This window comes from Malaclemys terrapin, chromosome 21 (genome assembly GCF_027887155.1).
Source record: "Malaclemys terrapin pileata isolate rMalTer1 chromosome 21, rMalTer1.hap1, whole genome shotgun sequence".
Taxonomy (NCBI): domain Eukaryota; kingdom Metazoa; phylum Chordata; order Testudines; family Emydidae; genus Malaclemys; species Malaclemys terrapin.
In genome coordinates, this window is record NC_071525.1 from 19,457,604 (window position 1) to 19,474,137 (window position 16,534).

Below are 16,534 nucleotides of genomic sequence, written 5' to 3' on the forward strand. Positions count from 1 at the left end.
GCAGCTATAAGTTTAGCTCGTTAGTAACTTCTTTAAACCGTTATCGTGTCCTTTTTCACTTCAGCCAGAAACATGCAGGGCTCATTATTACCGCTTGATACCGGTGTGAGCAGGGGGTTGCGCACAGATAACTGGTTGCTTACATATTCCAATTGCACCTGGCTTTTGAGGTTGATTGGAGTTTAAACATGGAAGGATAGAGTTTGGTTCATATAGGCCTAGTGCAGGAAGGCTTCATTGACACTTTGTGGCCTTCCACCCTCCCGAGTTACCTAGGGTTATGCCTAGTGACGTCAACAGTAGCTTCTGCCTTCTGTAGCCAGAGTCTAAAACTGCCCCCGTCTCCAGATTCTTCGGCTGAACAGGACATTTTAAATCAAAGGTCCAGTGCCATTAAAAAAAGACAGGTTTCAGCGTAGCAGCCGTGTTAGTCTGTATCCGCAAAAAGAACAGGAGTACGCGTGGCACCTTAGAGACTAACACATTTATTTAAGCATAAGCTTTCGTGGGCTACAGCCCACTTCATCGGACGCATAGACTGGAACACACAGCAAGAAGATATTTATACCCTTTTCATGTTTTCTGTATGTATAAATATCTTCTTGCTGTATGTTCCAGTCTATGCATCCAAATAAGTGGGCTGTAGCCCACGAAAGCTTATGCTTAAATAAATTTGTGTGTCTCTAAGGTGCCGCAAGTATTCAGAAAAGACCGTCACATAGTTTTAAACGAGCCTTACATTTGTGAACGTTAAACCTGAAAAACAACAACCAGGGCCTGGGGATAAAAGCACTAATCTGGATTTCAGGGAAACCTTTGACAACGGTCTGAAATCTGGTTTGAGTAAGGTTGGTTGGTTTTTTTTCTTAGTGAAACAGCGCATATCTGTTCTTTACCAGTTGCCATGTTTTCTTGTTAGTAAGTGCTTTTCTTAGAGATGTGACCCCCAACATCACAAAGTAATATTCCCCTCCCCCACACTGCATTTTGCGTCTTTCGAATCACTCGTTTCAGCAGGCTGTCGAATAGTAAATCACTAACAAAGGCCCGGGGAGGATCCCGTACCCGATGATATGATGCTGATTTTGAGGCACTTCTAGAAAATATCACTAAACACATAAAGGCAAAGAAGTGTTTTGGGTAGGTGAGTGTTCTTCATCTCTGTTAGAAATGCCCAATCTTGCAGTTTCACCCCTCGTGTGTGCGCCCAGGCCTCTCGACAGCTTTGTAAGAGTGTTTTGTTCGCTGTGCCTGACACTCGGGGGGAAAAGTGTTTCGAAAAATGGGTAAAACCCCAGGGTGGAACCTGATGCTTCATGAGTTTGGGGAGAGATTTTGTCTTGCCCAGGGTAAAACCTTGCCAACTCACAACGAACGGATACGAACGCGTTTCACTACATAGAGTTTTCAAAACATTGTCAAAGTTTCCCCTGAAATCCAGAACAAATCTCTTACCCTCATGCCCTCTTCTTTTCAGGTTACCTTGAAAAAAGTGAGAGAGAGAGAGAGAGAGAGAGAGAGTGTGTGTGTGCGCGCACGCACGCCATTATCCCCACACCACTGAACAAAGTGTACAGGCAGGGCTGGTTAAACCTTTTGTGGGCCCGCTGCCAAACATATTTGTGGGCCCCCATGGGACACTACAGCAGGAGCGCTGAGACCTCCCACCACACTTTCCCTGTGTGACAGGATCCCCCCGGGGTGCAGCCTGGGACTGTGGGACCACTGTGCCCCCCTAACTCTCCCCAGCCTGGGCTGTCTCTCACAATGCCTTGCTAGTGACCAGCAGCAAACCCCTCCTGGCACTGTTATCACTCACCACAACCGCATGTGGAGCCCCACACCCAGCTAGATTGCATGAATGCTCCCAGAGCCACTCACGAATCACACAGAGAAAGGCACCCGCCAGATCCCCCCAGCTCCCAGCGCTGTGCCTCAGGAATGTACCATCTTTATTTATTCATTGGTTCACCACTTCATCAATGGAAAGTGGACATACACCAACCAATTGTTGTAAAACCTGAATATATTTACCACATACTTCAGGCAAACTCACTGGTAAAGATAAACAGTAAAAGAAGTGTTTTGATTACAAAAGACATATTTTAAGTGATTATAAGTGATAGGCAAAAAGTCAGAGTTAGTTACCAAAAGACATAAAATATTAGCCCGCAGTCTAAACTCTCAACCCCATTAGACGGGGCAACATCTAGATTAAGCAGCTTTTCTCACCCCACTGGATATTGTAGTCCTTAATATACAGATTTGCCCCTTAAATCTGGGCCATCTCCTTGGTTGGAGTCTTCAGTCTTCTTCTCAGTGTCTTTGTGGATTGCAGCAGAAGTGGGGGCAATGTGTCTTTTTTATAACCTCAGTCCCATGTGCTTGGAGAAAACAAGTCCAGGCACGTCTGGGGGGCATTGCCGAGTCCCCAGGCAAGGTTGAGCAGTTTCCCTGGTGTGGCCTCATGCCGGTGAGTCATTGCATTGTAACTCCCTTGCTGGACAATGGCTGGTGATGGGTTGTTTGACACCCTGCCAGGCGTTGCTTACTTTCCTCGCTGTTGTCTCTGGGGAGCTGGTATCTGGGTGATTCCCCAACTTGCAGCATGTTTTAGTGACAACCATACAACACAATTCTCATAACTTCATCTGCATTAATGATACACATCTATGGATAGACAAATGATATTCAAGAGATCATAACTTTTCCGCGGATACCTTACAAGGCATGCTTTATATATAATATCACAATTATATAAAAATGAGGAATCTGGGGGCTCCATGATGCTCCCTCAAGGTATAGGAGTCCCACCCTGTCCCACCAGAGTTACCTGCTGGGTGGAGAGGGGGCTTTGTTCTTCTCCCACTGTATCTCCCCCTCCGGCACATTTCTGGGTCACTGTCCTTGGAAAACGAGGCCGGGCCTGAGCAGGGGGCGGGAGGGAGCCACTCCTCATGGCGGCTGAAGGTGGCCACTCCAGGTCACTGCTCTGTGCACCATGGCAGCTGTGCATGAGAGAGCTCAGCTGGGGAGGCAGTGGCGGCCTGCTCTCGCCACTCCCTGCCCGGGCCCAGCTGCCAGGGACAGAGGCTGAGTGGGTGGAAACATGCCAGGGGGGAGATTGGGCTCTGGCTCACTTGGCCTCTGTCCCCGGCAGCCAGGCCAGGCTGGGAGCGGAGGAAGCGGAGCAGGCCACCTCCCCTCTCTCAGGGAGCCGCCGCTCTGCGCAGAGCCGCGACCCTGCGTGCCAGGCCTGAGAGCCGGCTGGTCCTGCCCCTTCTGCTGCCCTCCTGGGCTCGGCTGTCAGGGACAGGGGCCGAGAGAGCCAGGAGGTGGGCGCAGCAGGAGGACAGAGCCCCTGTCCCTCTCTCCTGGTGGGCCAAGCAGAAATCTGGTGGGGGGGGACATGACCTCGCCTGTCCTCCCCACGTCTCCTATGCACCTGGCAACCAGAATGGGGCCCTTCTGAGTACGGGCTCGGCACCACGGCACCTTTTGGCACCATTGTAAACCCGGCACTGCATACAGGAGCCCGGGGAGCCCTGAAGAATCACCGAGCCACCATGTGGCCTAATGGAAAGCCCATTGGACTGGGACCAACCCTGGCTCTGCCATTGGCCGGGTGAGCTACCGTGGGCCAGTCACATCGCGGCTCCATGCCTCAGTTTCCCAGCTGTAAAATGACGACAGTGATGTAAAGTTCTGTGCGATCAACTGAGGCAAAGCGCTGTGTGACGCGGGGTCTTTTGATCATTACCGAGCCACGGTATCATAGCAGCAGCGAACCTGGTGAGAACGACAGCTGCCTAGACTACCAGCTCCGCCCAACCAGCATTTCTCTGGCTGTTTAAAAAACTAGGAAATGAAATGGCAAAAAGCTGGGTATTTGGTTTATTTTGATTTTTTTTTCAAATACAAGAAATCAACCAAAATACCAGATTCATCAGAATACACAAAGTAAATAGGATAAAGGGAGGGGAAGCGACATAGACTCATAGAATGCTAGAAGGGACCTCGCGAGGTCATCTGCTCCAGTCCCCTGCACTCATGGCAGGACTAAGTATTATCTAGACCATCCCTGACAGGTGTTTGTCCAACCTGCTGTTAAAAATCCCCCATGATGGAGATCCCACCACCTCCCTAGGCAATCTATTCCAGTGCTTAACCGCCCAGACAGTTAGGAACATTTTTTCCTAATGTCCAACCTAAACCTCCCTTGCTGCAATTTAAGCCCATTGCTTCTTGTCCTGTCCTCAGAGGTTAAGAAGAACAATTTTTCTATTACCTCCTCGTAACAACCTTTTATCAAGTCCCCCCAATCTTCTCTTCTCCAGACTAAACAAACCCAGTTTTTTCAATCTTCCCTCATAGGTCCTGTTTTCTAGACCTTTCATCATTTTTGTTGCTCTTCTCTGGACTTTCTCCAATTTGTCCACATCTTTCCTGAAAGGTGGCACCCAGAACTGGACACAATACTCCAGTTGAAGCCTAAACAGTGCGGAGTAGTGTGGAAGAATTACTTCTCGTGTCTTGCTTCCCACACTCCTGCTAATACAGCCCAGAATGACGTTTGCTTTTTTTGCAACAGTGTTACAATGTTGACTCATCTTTAGCTTGTGGTCCACTATGACCCCCAGTTCCCTTTCCGCAGTTCTCCTTCCTAGGCAGTCATTTCCCATTTGTATGTGTGCAACTGATTGTTCCTTCCTAAGTGGAGCACTTTGCATTTGTCCTGATTGAATTTCATCCTATTTATTTCACACCATTTCTCCAGTTTGTCCAGACAGATCTATCTTCAGGGTCTATGTTAATCATAGACCTCTGAAAAATCAGCCCAAATTGCTTTGAATTTATCGGCCTTTCCTTCTCTCATTAGCTGTCAGGGCAACCGTCCTACCGAGCCGGGCGGGCACCAATATTTGGTGGAGAGCAACTTTCCATTTTTGCAAGCTTAATATTTTAGTGACCAAACCTGCACATTGGAACCACGCTGCCTTGTTACCAAGTCATCCTCAAACAACACTCAGCAAAAATGCCTCTGGCCCTACTCCAAAAACTCCAGGTCAGTTTCACACCCACGTACATCTTAGCTTGCGATTCACTCCTCGTTGGGCTGGGAGCTCATCCTCGGCCATGCTCTGTCCTGCCCTGGATTCCCTGCTAAGGGTGGGGCAGAGAGATGATCTCCCGGGTCACGGCCGAAGGCAGCCAAGAACAGGCACTGGAGCCAGGGAGAGTCACGTCTCCGGCGTGTGTGCAGGGGGCTTTGCAATTCCACCCGGTCCAACATTAACCGCGGCTGAACTTTGACTAGCTGCTCCGGTGGGAAAGGGGGAACTGCATCAGCAAAGCCCCTGACCTCACTGCTCTGCAGCAGCGTTGGCCGGAGCGTCCCCGGGTTCATTTGGAGATGCCGGCATTGGTGTTTTCAGAGCCTCTGGCGTCTGTCCAGCCTTGTTCCCAGGAAAGGTGTTTCCCCGCCCCACCCTCGCCGTCTGTCAGCAGTTGTTACCTGGTGCCCCAGGCCCTGGATTTTGCAGATAAGGAAGTAGAGGTGAGGGCTTGTTGCTGACTGGCTCTGGGAGAAGTCGGTGGGCACCGTGCTGCTCCACAGGGATCCCCCGTCACAGCCATTGGCCCACACTCCCCTCCCCGCACCAGGGAGAGAACCCAGCAGCCCCCATTGAAGTGTAGACCCAGCCCCCCACCCACTGCACTGCACTTTCAAACCAGTGACTCTGGGGAAATGGAAGTGGGAGCCAGCTCACACCCTGGGCTGGGCCTCACTGTAGTTGGATGCAGCAACAGGGCTGTGGACACCGTGCTGCGGGGAGGGTGTGTGTGACAATCACCAGATTCCCCAGACCTTTCTGTACGGAACCCAGGAGTCCTGAATCCCAGACACCCCCCCCACACACACACTCCAGCTCACTCCACCCCCACTTTTTTCCCCAGAGCCAGGGATAGAACCCAGGAGTCCTGGCTCCCAGTCCCCACTAGAGGCTGAACTGACATTCTGCTGGGCTGTGTAACCCCCATCCTGTCGTACCTGCTTTCCCCACTGGGGTCTTTCTGAGCCTAATCTTAGGGCACGGCATGTTTGAGGCGAGACTAAAAAGATTAGGGCCGTTCAGCTTGACAAAGAGACAACTTAGGGGGGATGCGACAAAGGGCTAAAAAATCATGCCGTGGCATGGAGAAAGTGACTTGAGAACTGCTATTTCCCTGTCCCACAGCACCAGAACCAGGGGTCACCCAATGAAATAAACAGGCAGAAGGTTTAATATGAACAAGAGGTCACACTTTTCCCCACAACGTACAATTAACCTGTGGAACTCATTGCCAGGGGATTTGGAGATGGGGCAAAGGTATAAAAGAGAATTAGATGAGTTCCTGGAGGATCGGTCCATCAATGGCTATTAGCCAAAATGGGCATGGACACAATCCCATGCTCAGAGTATCCGCAATCCTCTGACTGCCAGAAGCCAGAAGGAGAAGTCAGAGGTGGCTCTGTCCTAAATTGCCATGTGCTGGGCACTGTCCCTGAAGCTTTGGTAGTGGCCACTGTCAGACACAGGACACTGGACTAGCTGCACCATTCACCTGACGCGGTGCGGCCACGCTTCTGTTCTTAACGGGCTTCTTGACGGCACCAGGCATGAGAATTAAATTTTTCTCCATTGAAATAAATAAATACATTCCAAAGAATTTGGTCACTAGTTTGTTTCATTCAGTGCAGCAATATCAAGGGGCTTGACTCCATCCGGGGAACCGAGAATCCATGGGTGGGACAGCGGCTGACGCAGACTGCAGGGGCGTATTTCAGTTCGGCGGCGCCGTTGCACCGGGTGGGGAATCAGGAGAGAAGATTCAGCAGCAAGACCCCGCCTGGCCCCTGGTGCTACCTCCACCGCGGGGAGGCCGCTGTGCATTTGGCCGTGGTTAGATCTGCACTGATGCCTGCGAAGGTCCCCGAACCCAATTTTATCTGGGCGCAGACAGACTCGGAAGCACAGCCCTTCATGACCATCTGCACTGGATTTCCACCTGCGGGGGGAGGGGACAGGAAGTTGTCAGGGGAGCAGCTCCACTCCTTGAGCCGGACTAGGAGACAATGGTCCCCCCAGTCCTCAGGGCCCCTTCAGACTCCCCCACAGCCTCTATCTCGCCATCTGCCCACACACACACACACACACACAGCCTGTCTGGCCCTGGATGGCCTCCCCCTTCTCCTCCGCACTGACGCAGGCTCACTGTGTGTCCTTGAACAAGTCACTGGGAGCCCCGATCTCGAGCCTATTGGAGCTAGCCAGTATTAGCTGCACCACTCATCTAGCAAAGCAGCAGCTCCGTGCTGGTGGCAGCGCTGGGATCTCTAATAAGGGTGGCTTCACAGTGATTTAAGGCATCATGATGGGACTCTGCAAAACTAGATTCTATTCCCAGCCCTGACACAGCCTTCCTGTGTGACCTTGGGCAAGTCACGGCACTGCTCTGTTCCTCAGTTTCCCCCAACTTTAAAATGAGGAGAACGATCCTTATTTTGCTTGTTCCAATTGCAGCCTCTTTGGGGGGCAGGAACTGTATCCTGCTGGGAGTCCTTCAGCATCTGAAAGAAAAGGGGACCCCCATGTGGGTCGGGGATCTGTGAAGCCCCTGGCACAACAGGGGCTCTCTAGACTAAGTCAGTCCTACCACAAAGAGCTTAGAGACTAAACTATACACAGGTAATGGACGGGAGGAGACCCAGACACAAAGGGAGGGAAAGACACTGGCCCAAGGTCACACTGGAGCCCAGCACTGGGAATAGGACCCAGGTGTCCTGATCTGCAGCTGATACCTTTCCCTAGTGGCCCCCACCCAGCGTCTCGCTTCTGCCTGACGGGGGATAAAACAACAAAGGAAAAATAACCCCAGAAGAAATGAACTGAGGTTACCAGTTGTTAGGGTCTCGACGATGTTGACACATCGGGTCTCGTCTCCAGTGCACTGTGTGGTCTTCTCACTGCACTGATCAGTAAACACAGCGACGCAGGCTGGGCAGTGCCGGCCGTTCAGGGTGGTGTTAGCCGGGGGCACTGGGAAGAAGTGGAGCAAACACAGTCAGCTCGGGGGACGCGCCCCAGGCGGCGTCGGGGCAGGGAGAGCAGCTGGGGGCTGCACAGCTCAGCCCTGGTGCCCCCTGCAGGGGGAGCTGTAGCTCCGGGGTCGCTGGAGGCAGCAGGGGCAGGGGAGAGGTTTGCAGCAGGGAGCCCTGGACCCTGCCCCGGGTGGGGTCAGCTGGGTTCACACCTGGTGAGCTCCACCCACTAAACTCCACCCACCCAGGATCTGAGTGTTATTCCATGGGGCGCCCCCTGCAGGGCAGGAGGACCAGTCTCAGGAAGGTAACGTGGGGCAGGAGGTGCAGGGCATGGGGGAGGACAGGCGGAGCTGGGGAGAGGTACCTGTAATGGTGCTTGTTCTGCAGGTATCTCCCAAGCAGCAGGCAAAGCTTGTCTGTGTTCTCATTCCCTGCCCAAAATTCACAGAGACGGGGCTGGCTTTACATTGACTCAATGGCATACAGCCCTTGAGAATGCTGTGGGTCTTAATTCCCGCTGCACAGGGGGAGAAAACGGAGATTTATTCCCCTTCCACTTCCACCCCATTGATGCCCTCTTCATAACACTGGCCCTGTGCCATTAGCCTTCCTCTACCCATGGGGAAACTGAGGCATGAAGAGGGGAACGTGAGTCAGCCGCGGTCCCACTGGGCTAGACAAAGCGATTTCAGCACCTAAATCCACCATTTATAACCTCCAGTTCAGAGGCGACACATGGGATGGGGGGCGGTAGGCCTGGGTTTGCTGGCCCCGCTCGGTCACATGGTGCGGCCGGGTCCACTCCCTGCACAGCAGCTGCTCCCGCGGGGAGGAGCAGCAGCAAACAGGTGAGAGCTGAAGGCGGGGGCTGCAGAGGGGAAGGTGGGGGCGTTTGGAGGGGCCATGAATCAAGCTATAGTGAGGACGAAAATTTAAATCGCGTCTCCCCCACACAATCAGCCGGCACCAATTGTCTGTGCTCCAGCTCCGCACTCAGCTGCCGCGTAACCCTGGGGGCCCCGAATCTCCTGCCCATAAAGTCCTTTCATTGCCAAAGTTTCCAACAGGGGGTACGTGCCGGGCCGCCGAAATCCCGATGCCGTGTGTCCCGCTCACGCCTTAGCCGCAGTGGGATTCCCAGACTAGGCGTTCCCCTGCCGATATCACCTGCGGGGCCTGATCCAGGAGACGGCCTCGGAGCACCCCTACCGGATCAGGCCCTGCACAAAGCCCAGTCAGGGGAGGAGTTGTGGGTGGGGAGTGGCCCCCCGTGAACCCAGAAGCTCAGTGGGTTGGACATTCCCCATGGACATGGGGTGAATCAGGGTCCAGGGAATGTTTAACTATTTCATACAACGTGGGGCGGCTTCAAAGGGGGAGACAGAGAGACCCACCCGGACCCAGGGGGCCAGACACGACCATAGGAGGAGAGAGACCTGGGTTGAAGTCGCCAGCCCAATTCAGGCCGAGTGGGGATTTGAACTTGGCTCCCCCAGCGGAGTTCCCAGCCCCTGGGGTCTCCTGGCAGCCCCTCCTCCACAGCCGTCATTCACAAGGGAGGGCTGACCCGGTCCAGATGCCGGACTCCCAGCGAGGGGTTCCCAGACATGGGTCCCAAGTAGAGCTGGGCACCTCTGTGCAGCCGGGACTGAGGGGCCAAACAGGCCACACCCCTCTCCTTGGCATTTCCTATTGGCTGGCTTAGGCGGCTGTCATAAGAACATAAGAACGGCCGTACCGGGTCAAACCAAAGGTCCATCTAGCCCAGTATCTGTCTACCAACAGTGACCAATGCCAGGTGTCCCAGAGGGAGTGAACCTAACAGGTAATGATCAAGTGATCTCTCTCCTGCCATCCACCTCCACCCTCTGACAAACAGAGGCTAGGGACACCATTCCTCACCCATCCTGGCTAATAGCCATTAATGGACTTAACCTCCATGAATTTATCCAGTTCTCTTTTAAACGCTGTTATAGTCCTAGCCTTCACAACCACCTCAGGCAAGGAGTTCCACAAGTTGACTGTGCGCTGTGTGAAGAACTTCCTTGTATTTGTTTTAAACCTGCTGCCCATTAATTTCATTTGGTGACCCCTAGTTCTTGTATTATGGGAACAAGTAAATAACTTTTCCTTATCCACTTTCTCACTCATGATTTTATATACCTCTATCATATCGCCCCTTAGTCTCCTCTTTTCCAAGCTGAAAAGTCCTAGCCTCTTTAATCTCTCCTCATATGGGACCCGTTCCACACCCTTAATCATTTAATTGTCCTTCTCTGAACCTTTTCTAGTGCCAGTATATCTTTTTTGAGATGAGACCACATCTGTACTCAGTATTCGAGATGAGGGCGTACCATCGATTTCTATAAGGGTAATAATATATTCTCAGTCTTATTCTCTATCCCCTTCTTAATGATTCCTAACATCCTGTTTGCTTTTTTGATCGTCTCTGCACATTGTGCGGACATCTTCAGAGAACTATCCACGGTGACTCCAAGATCTCTTTCCTGACTTGTATCTGTCCACTTGGCGCGCTGGCTTTTGTGGTTCCCATCCTCAGCGGGCCCCTGGCCCACGGGCTGGCTAGTCGCCTGGGAGCTCAGCACTGCAACTCGTCCCCGGGGCTGACATAAAACCCAGGTGTCCTGGCTCCTTAACCGGTGCTCACAGCAATGCACTCCACTCCCTTCCCGGAGCTGGGCCCAGGAGAGGACCCAGGCGTCCTAGGTCCCCAGTCTGTTCCCTGACCCACGTTGCTTAGGGTCCATCTCATGCGGTTCTTAATTTGTGCCAGGGCTTGCCAAGGCTGAGCTGCGTCAGTTGTGAAAGTAAAAAGAGTGCTTCAGCCCCAGCACCTCTTTCCTGACCAGTTAACCCCGATCTCCCCTACCCAGCGTGGATTCGGTCAGCGCGACCCCACAGGAGTCTTCCCCAGCCGCGCAGGTCTGTAGGTCGCCTCTGCAGCTCACTCCTAGGCCAAAGCAAACCTCACACTGCAGACAGGCCCCTGGAGACAGAGAGAGAACATGAGCCACCTGGATTTCTCCCTCCCTCGCCTTCCCCTGGGCTCGGCGGGGAAGCGCCGGGTACAGCGCCCTGGGGTCCCTCATCAGCGTTGTGGATGGTCCCAGTTGGCTACAGACATTTCACGCTGCTCTGTGGCTGAGTCTCCCTGGATTTTGCTGCAGAGTTTAGTTCCCTCGTGGGTTTTCCCACCTCACAAACCCCAGAGAGATCCCCAGCGGGTGTGAGCTGGTGTCGCTCTCCGGTGCGGTGCAGCAAGGGCCAAGTCCTACCTACCATCGACTCCAGTCAAGCTAGGGCCCCCTGACACCGGCTGGGCCCTGGCCCCCCTGACTCCAGTCAAGCTAGGGCCCCCTGACACCGGCTGGGCCCTGGCCCCCCTGACTCCAGTCAAGCTAGGGCCCCCTGACACCGGCTGGGCCCTGGCCTCCTGACTCCAGTCAAGCTAGGGCCCCCTGACACCGGCTGGGCCCTGGCCTCCTGACTCCAGTCAAGCTAGGGCCCCCGACACCGGCTGGGGATCACATATAAATGCCCTTCAAATAGCCTTGAGCTCCTGCTACTGAAATTCAGACCCGCTGCCTGTCACACAACAGACAATCCCTGTTCGAAATGCCCTTGGCCTCTGGCCAGCTCTGAAACGTGCCCAGTCACGACACGATTCTAGTGATTTAAACTGTAAATATTTCCTCCCATTTCCACAATTGTTTCACTCGCTGTCACAGGACTTTGCAACTTCCAGCCCTCTCCTCCTCGGACGCTGTCACTCGGACGCTCCCAACTCACCCCCCGTTATTCTGCGGCTGCTTTTCAGTTACGTTTGTTAACAGTTTTACTCGACAGGCAGCTCTGAGCTGTTGGTACATTGGAGAAGTTAGGAGATCAGCCCATGTAGGAACAGACCCAACTCACCCGTAGCCAGGAGAGCAGCGAGGATGCAGAAGGCAAGAGAAGCCTCCATGGTGATGGGGAAACAGTAGATCGGCACTGGGGTCTCTGATGCAGCCAAATCTCTGGCCAGGGGATTTATCACAGACAGGCTGAAATAAGATCAGAACAGAGATTGGACATGTATGAGCCAGTCAACATGGTGGGGGTATCCTCAATTTTGAGGTAGCCAAAACCCTGACCCCTTCGTGGCTGGTGTGTTCGTGTCATCCACCCGGAGAAGTCAGAGACAAACCAGAAATGCTCCTGCTGGAAGGTTGCAGCATAAGGTGTCTGTTTCTGGGGATCCAGAACGATCACACACAAGAACCACAAACAAGGAGGAGACAAAACAGGCTGCTCACTATGTCAACAAGAGACAACTCAGCCCACCTTGTTCTAGGCTGCTTCATTACAAACTGCCTCTGGTCCCACGCTTCCCTGCAGAGCTCCTTAGACTGCCAGCAGGACCAGGAAACCCCACAAACTCCCCCACCCCCACTTTTAAAGTGATAGTTTGCCATTGCAATCCTGTCCTTGAGACACAACGTCCAGCTCCCTGTAAAGCGGCTCTCAGCCACAGACTACTTTCAACAGAGTAGGGATCCCAGGGCAACCCCTTGTCCCTTGTCCAGAGCCAAATTCCTTCTGTGTCCCGCTCCCCAGAGATCAGGGTCTGTGGCCCTGCACCACCACCCCAGATTCCCAAGGGGGAGGAGGAATTGTACTGACCTCTCCACACATCACATAGCAGGGGCACCTTCTCCACCTGCTTGGGGTCATTCACGTTGCTACAGACCATCAGGCAGCCATAGACTGGGGTAAGAAATTCCCCCTCCCTCCTGGCAGCAGCTACCTCTGCCCTCTCCCTCCCCTCCCCCTGTGCACTGCGCTTGGACACTTCCCACCTTTGGCAGGTGTCGCAGCATTGCCAATGCTTTGCAGCTGCCTCAGTTTCCCCACCTGTGTTTGGGAGCTCAGCCACCCTCAGGGTCTGTTCTGCCCCATGTTCCCTGGTAAGGAGAGGACAGAGCTGATTTCGTGGTACCGGCTGAAGGAGTCCAGGAGAGTACACAGGATTCAGAGAGTCACCTCTCCAGTGCGGCAGCGGGCGTCTCTCTCACCTCACCCCACCCCTCAGTCTCAGGCAACTGTTTGCACTCGCTGGGAAGAGAACTGGAGCGCAACGATATTTGCCTTTTGATATGACCCCACTGCACCCGCCAACTGCCCCATTTGCACGCTGACTCTCGCCTTCATCGGCATTCATATGGTGGAGGAGTGGGGCTGGGTTCTATCCCAGTTCTGGGAGGGAAGTAGGGGTCAGAGAGCGGGCAGGGTGAGAGCCAGGACTCCTGGGTTCTGTCCCAGCTCTGGGAGGGGAGTAGGGGTCAGAGAGGGGGCAGGGTGAGAGCCAGGACTCCTGGGTTCTCTCCCCAGCTCTGGGAGGGGAGTGGGGGTCAGAGAGGGGGCAGGATGGAAGCCAGGACTCCTGGGTTCTCTCCCCAGCTCTGGGAGGGGAGTGGGGTCTCGGGGTTAGAGCACCAACAGGTCAGAGGGGTATCACTTACCAAACGCTCCTTAACGTTTTCCTGGCATGAAGCGGGTGGCTGACTGCAGAGTGGAAAAGCTGTACCGGTCTCGCAGTCTGTCCTGTCACTCTGGGGCTGTCTCTGTCTCTTTATATAACGGCTCAGGTACCTGCTGTGATGCAATACAGGAACTTACATGGATCTGCTCACTTCGCCTGGGAGAGTCTATAAGTTTCTATTCCTCTCGCCGGCCCTGCCCACCCTTTGGGCGTCTGTGCACACTGACAAATCCTCCTGCCTTCCTGCCGGGAAATCGAATTAGAGGAATGAGCGACACCAACTCCCCTCGGAAGGCTTGGGGTGGCAATGGGGGGTAGCGGGTCACACCAGGGGCAGGGCGGCAGGACTCCTGGGTTCTGTTCTCGGTGCCATGTCGATTAAGGGCAGGACCCTTCGGTCCCACTCCTGTCCTTGGGGGAAGCAGGATCCAGTGGTGAGAGAAGTGGGGGTGGGAGTCCGGACGCCTGGGTTCTATAGACTGGAAAGTGGGTCATAGTCAAGTTGTAGTAGCAGGATTTTATGTTTGTAATTTGTATAATTTAGAATGAAGGATAAAGAATAATAATGTAGCATGCATTAAATGTATTGATGTAGGATTTGACCGTATTCTGCCAGCCACCCTTTCTGAAGGCAGGAAGGAACGGCCTAGTGGGCCATTGGTAAAAATGCATCAGCCAGAATCTTGTGTCTGGAGCTGATTTCAATGCAGTAACAGACCTTTAGGGTCACCACTTTGTTGTAGGTTTGAAATTAGCATTTCGAAATAAGTAAAAGGATGCCAGGATTGTTTTCTCCTGCATTGCAATTTGATGTTCCTGCTCAAATGCGCCGTTTAAATCAGTCCTGTTTTGCATGTGAATGAGGACTGTGGCCATCACCGGACCAGATCGTCTAGGGAAGACTTGAGAACAGACGTAAAGGCACCAGGAGATTGCAACACGCCCCTATTGAGATGTCAGAGGAGGGCAGATTGATGACTCTAAAAGATGGGGCAGGAACCTATTAATGGAGATAAGACAGCTGATCAAAACCCACATGGGGTAACTCCCTGAGAGACTGATGAAGGAACAAGATAAAGGATGAGAAGGACAATGAAAGAAAACAAGCACTTGTCAATCAGTTGATTACAGCACGAAGGTGCAAAACTCATTGTCCCAATGAAGGAAGATCACTATATAAACAGGGGGCTTTGGATAGTAATAGGGACTGTTCCTGTGAGTGGCTCAGAAGATTGTACCACCCGGACGGCTGCTAGACACTCACATTCATAGGGATCAAAATTTATTTCTGCTCCTTGTAATTTCCTGGATTCATATGCTACCAGCACTAGCTTTCCTTCTTTATTGTTTTGCAATAGTGTGGCAGCCAAGGTCATGTTAGTGGCAGCCAAACGAATACCAAAAGGCTGTGATTCATCAGGGAAACGCAGGGCTGGGGCTGTGAGAGCCTCTGTTTTAGCAGGGTTAAAGCGGAGCCCTGCTCTTTTCCCCAATCGCATCCTGTCTTTTCCTTTAGCAGTCTCCACAAGGGGTGAGTGATTTCAGCATATGTATAAATGACTGGGCTAAGGAAATGGAATCCTCCTAGCAGAACTCGTAGAGTGGGCGTCCATAGGGGCCGGCATTTCTACCAGTGCCCTGACCTTCCTCTGATCTACCTGTCTCCCTTCTTGTCCAACGACTGCGCCCAGGTGTGTAACCGGAGGTAGCACCAACGGAGCCTTGTCTCAGGCTACTTTGACCCCCGTTTCCTGAATTAGTGCCAAAACTTTCCCCGTTAGTGTTTGAGTTTGTGCCTTAGTTTTCCCAAATATTAAAATGTCATTGTAGCCGTTCAGACTCACCCCTGCGGCGCCTCCTGCTGGTTTTCCGTGGGAATTAGCTCTGCCAGCCTTGGAGTGCCCTCTGCAGGCTGGTGATCCGCCTTGCCCCATGTCCCTCCCAGGACCCCGGTGCCCCTTTCTCTGGGTGCTGCCCCCTGGCAGTGCCCCCTTTCTCTCAGGGTCTCCCCTCCCTGGGAAACCCCCACCCACTATCCCCACCTCGCCTCAGTATAAGGCTACTGCCAGTCATCGTCTAGCCCCGCGCCCTGGGGCAGGCGACATTATCAGCCTATTCATTACTGGCAAGGTCGGGTATAGACGTGCTCCCTTGGCCTACCCCTGGGCTGCCCTCTGCAACCCCCAGTACCTTTTAGCCCAATGCTAGGCCGCAGCCTGGGGCTTTCCAGGCTGGAGCTCCCCAGCTCCTCTGCCTGTCCCCAGCCCTGCTCCACTCAGATACCCTGTCTCTGTTCCCTGCAGCCAGGCCCTTCTCTCTCCTGGCTCACAGCCTTTTTATACAGGCCAGCTGGGGCCTGATTGGGGCATGGCCCAGCTGCGGCCACTTCCCCAATCAGCCCAGTTTTTACCCCTGCAGCCCTCTTTCAGGGCTGATTTCAAGACCTTCAGGGCAGGGGCGGGTGTCCACCCCGCTACAGTCATCTACATCTGAAAACACAAAAGGCCTTTCTTGTGGACTCAACTGGTCTAGCATATCCACAACATGCCGATGGGCAATAGCCGGGCTGTTGTGATATCCCTGGGGTAACCGACAAAAGGTCCGTTGTTGCTCCTTTATTGTAAAGGCAAACCGACCTTGGGAGTCTGGATGCATGGGGATGGCAAAGAAACAGTTGGCCAAATCAATAACTGAGAAATGTTTAGATGTGGCCTGCACTCTTTGTACGACCTGTGTCACATCGGCCACAATAGGAGCCGTAGGGATGGTGCCCTTATTGATTCTTCTGTAATTAATTGTTAGACGCCAGGATTGGCCGTCTGCCTTCAGCATTGGCCACAAAGGATAAATTTGTTTTTCGAATGACCCCTTGTTGCTCTAATTCCTGGATGGTTTGCACCAGTTGG

At 53.2% G+C, this 16,534-nt stretch overlaps 1 protein-coding gene across 1 annotated transcript; it reads right to left on the bottom strand.

Moving 5' to 3' along the window:
• Nucleotides 1-6,401: 6,401 nt before the first annotated feature.
• On the bottom strand, nucleotides 6,402-12,120 carry LOC128827481 (phospholipase A2 inhibitor and Ly6/PLAUR domain-containing protein-like). The gene is made up of 5 exons (XM_054011380.1): nucleotides 12,023-12,120; nucleotides 10,977-11,093; nucleotides 8,451-8,603; nucleotides 7,941-8,081; nucleotides 6,402-7,050 (listed from the first exon to the last, which is right to left on the bottom strand). The coding sequence occupies exons 1-5, from the start codon at nucleotides 12,069-12,071 to the stop codon at nucleotides 6,905-6,907; spliced, it is 606 nt and encodes a 201-aa protein (XP_053867355.1). The 5' UTR covers nucleotides 12,072-12,120; the 3' UTR covers nucleotides 6,402-6,904.
• Nucleotides 12,121-16,534: the final 4,414 nt, after the last annotated feature.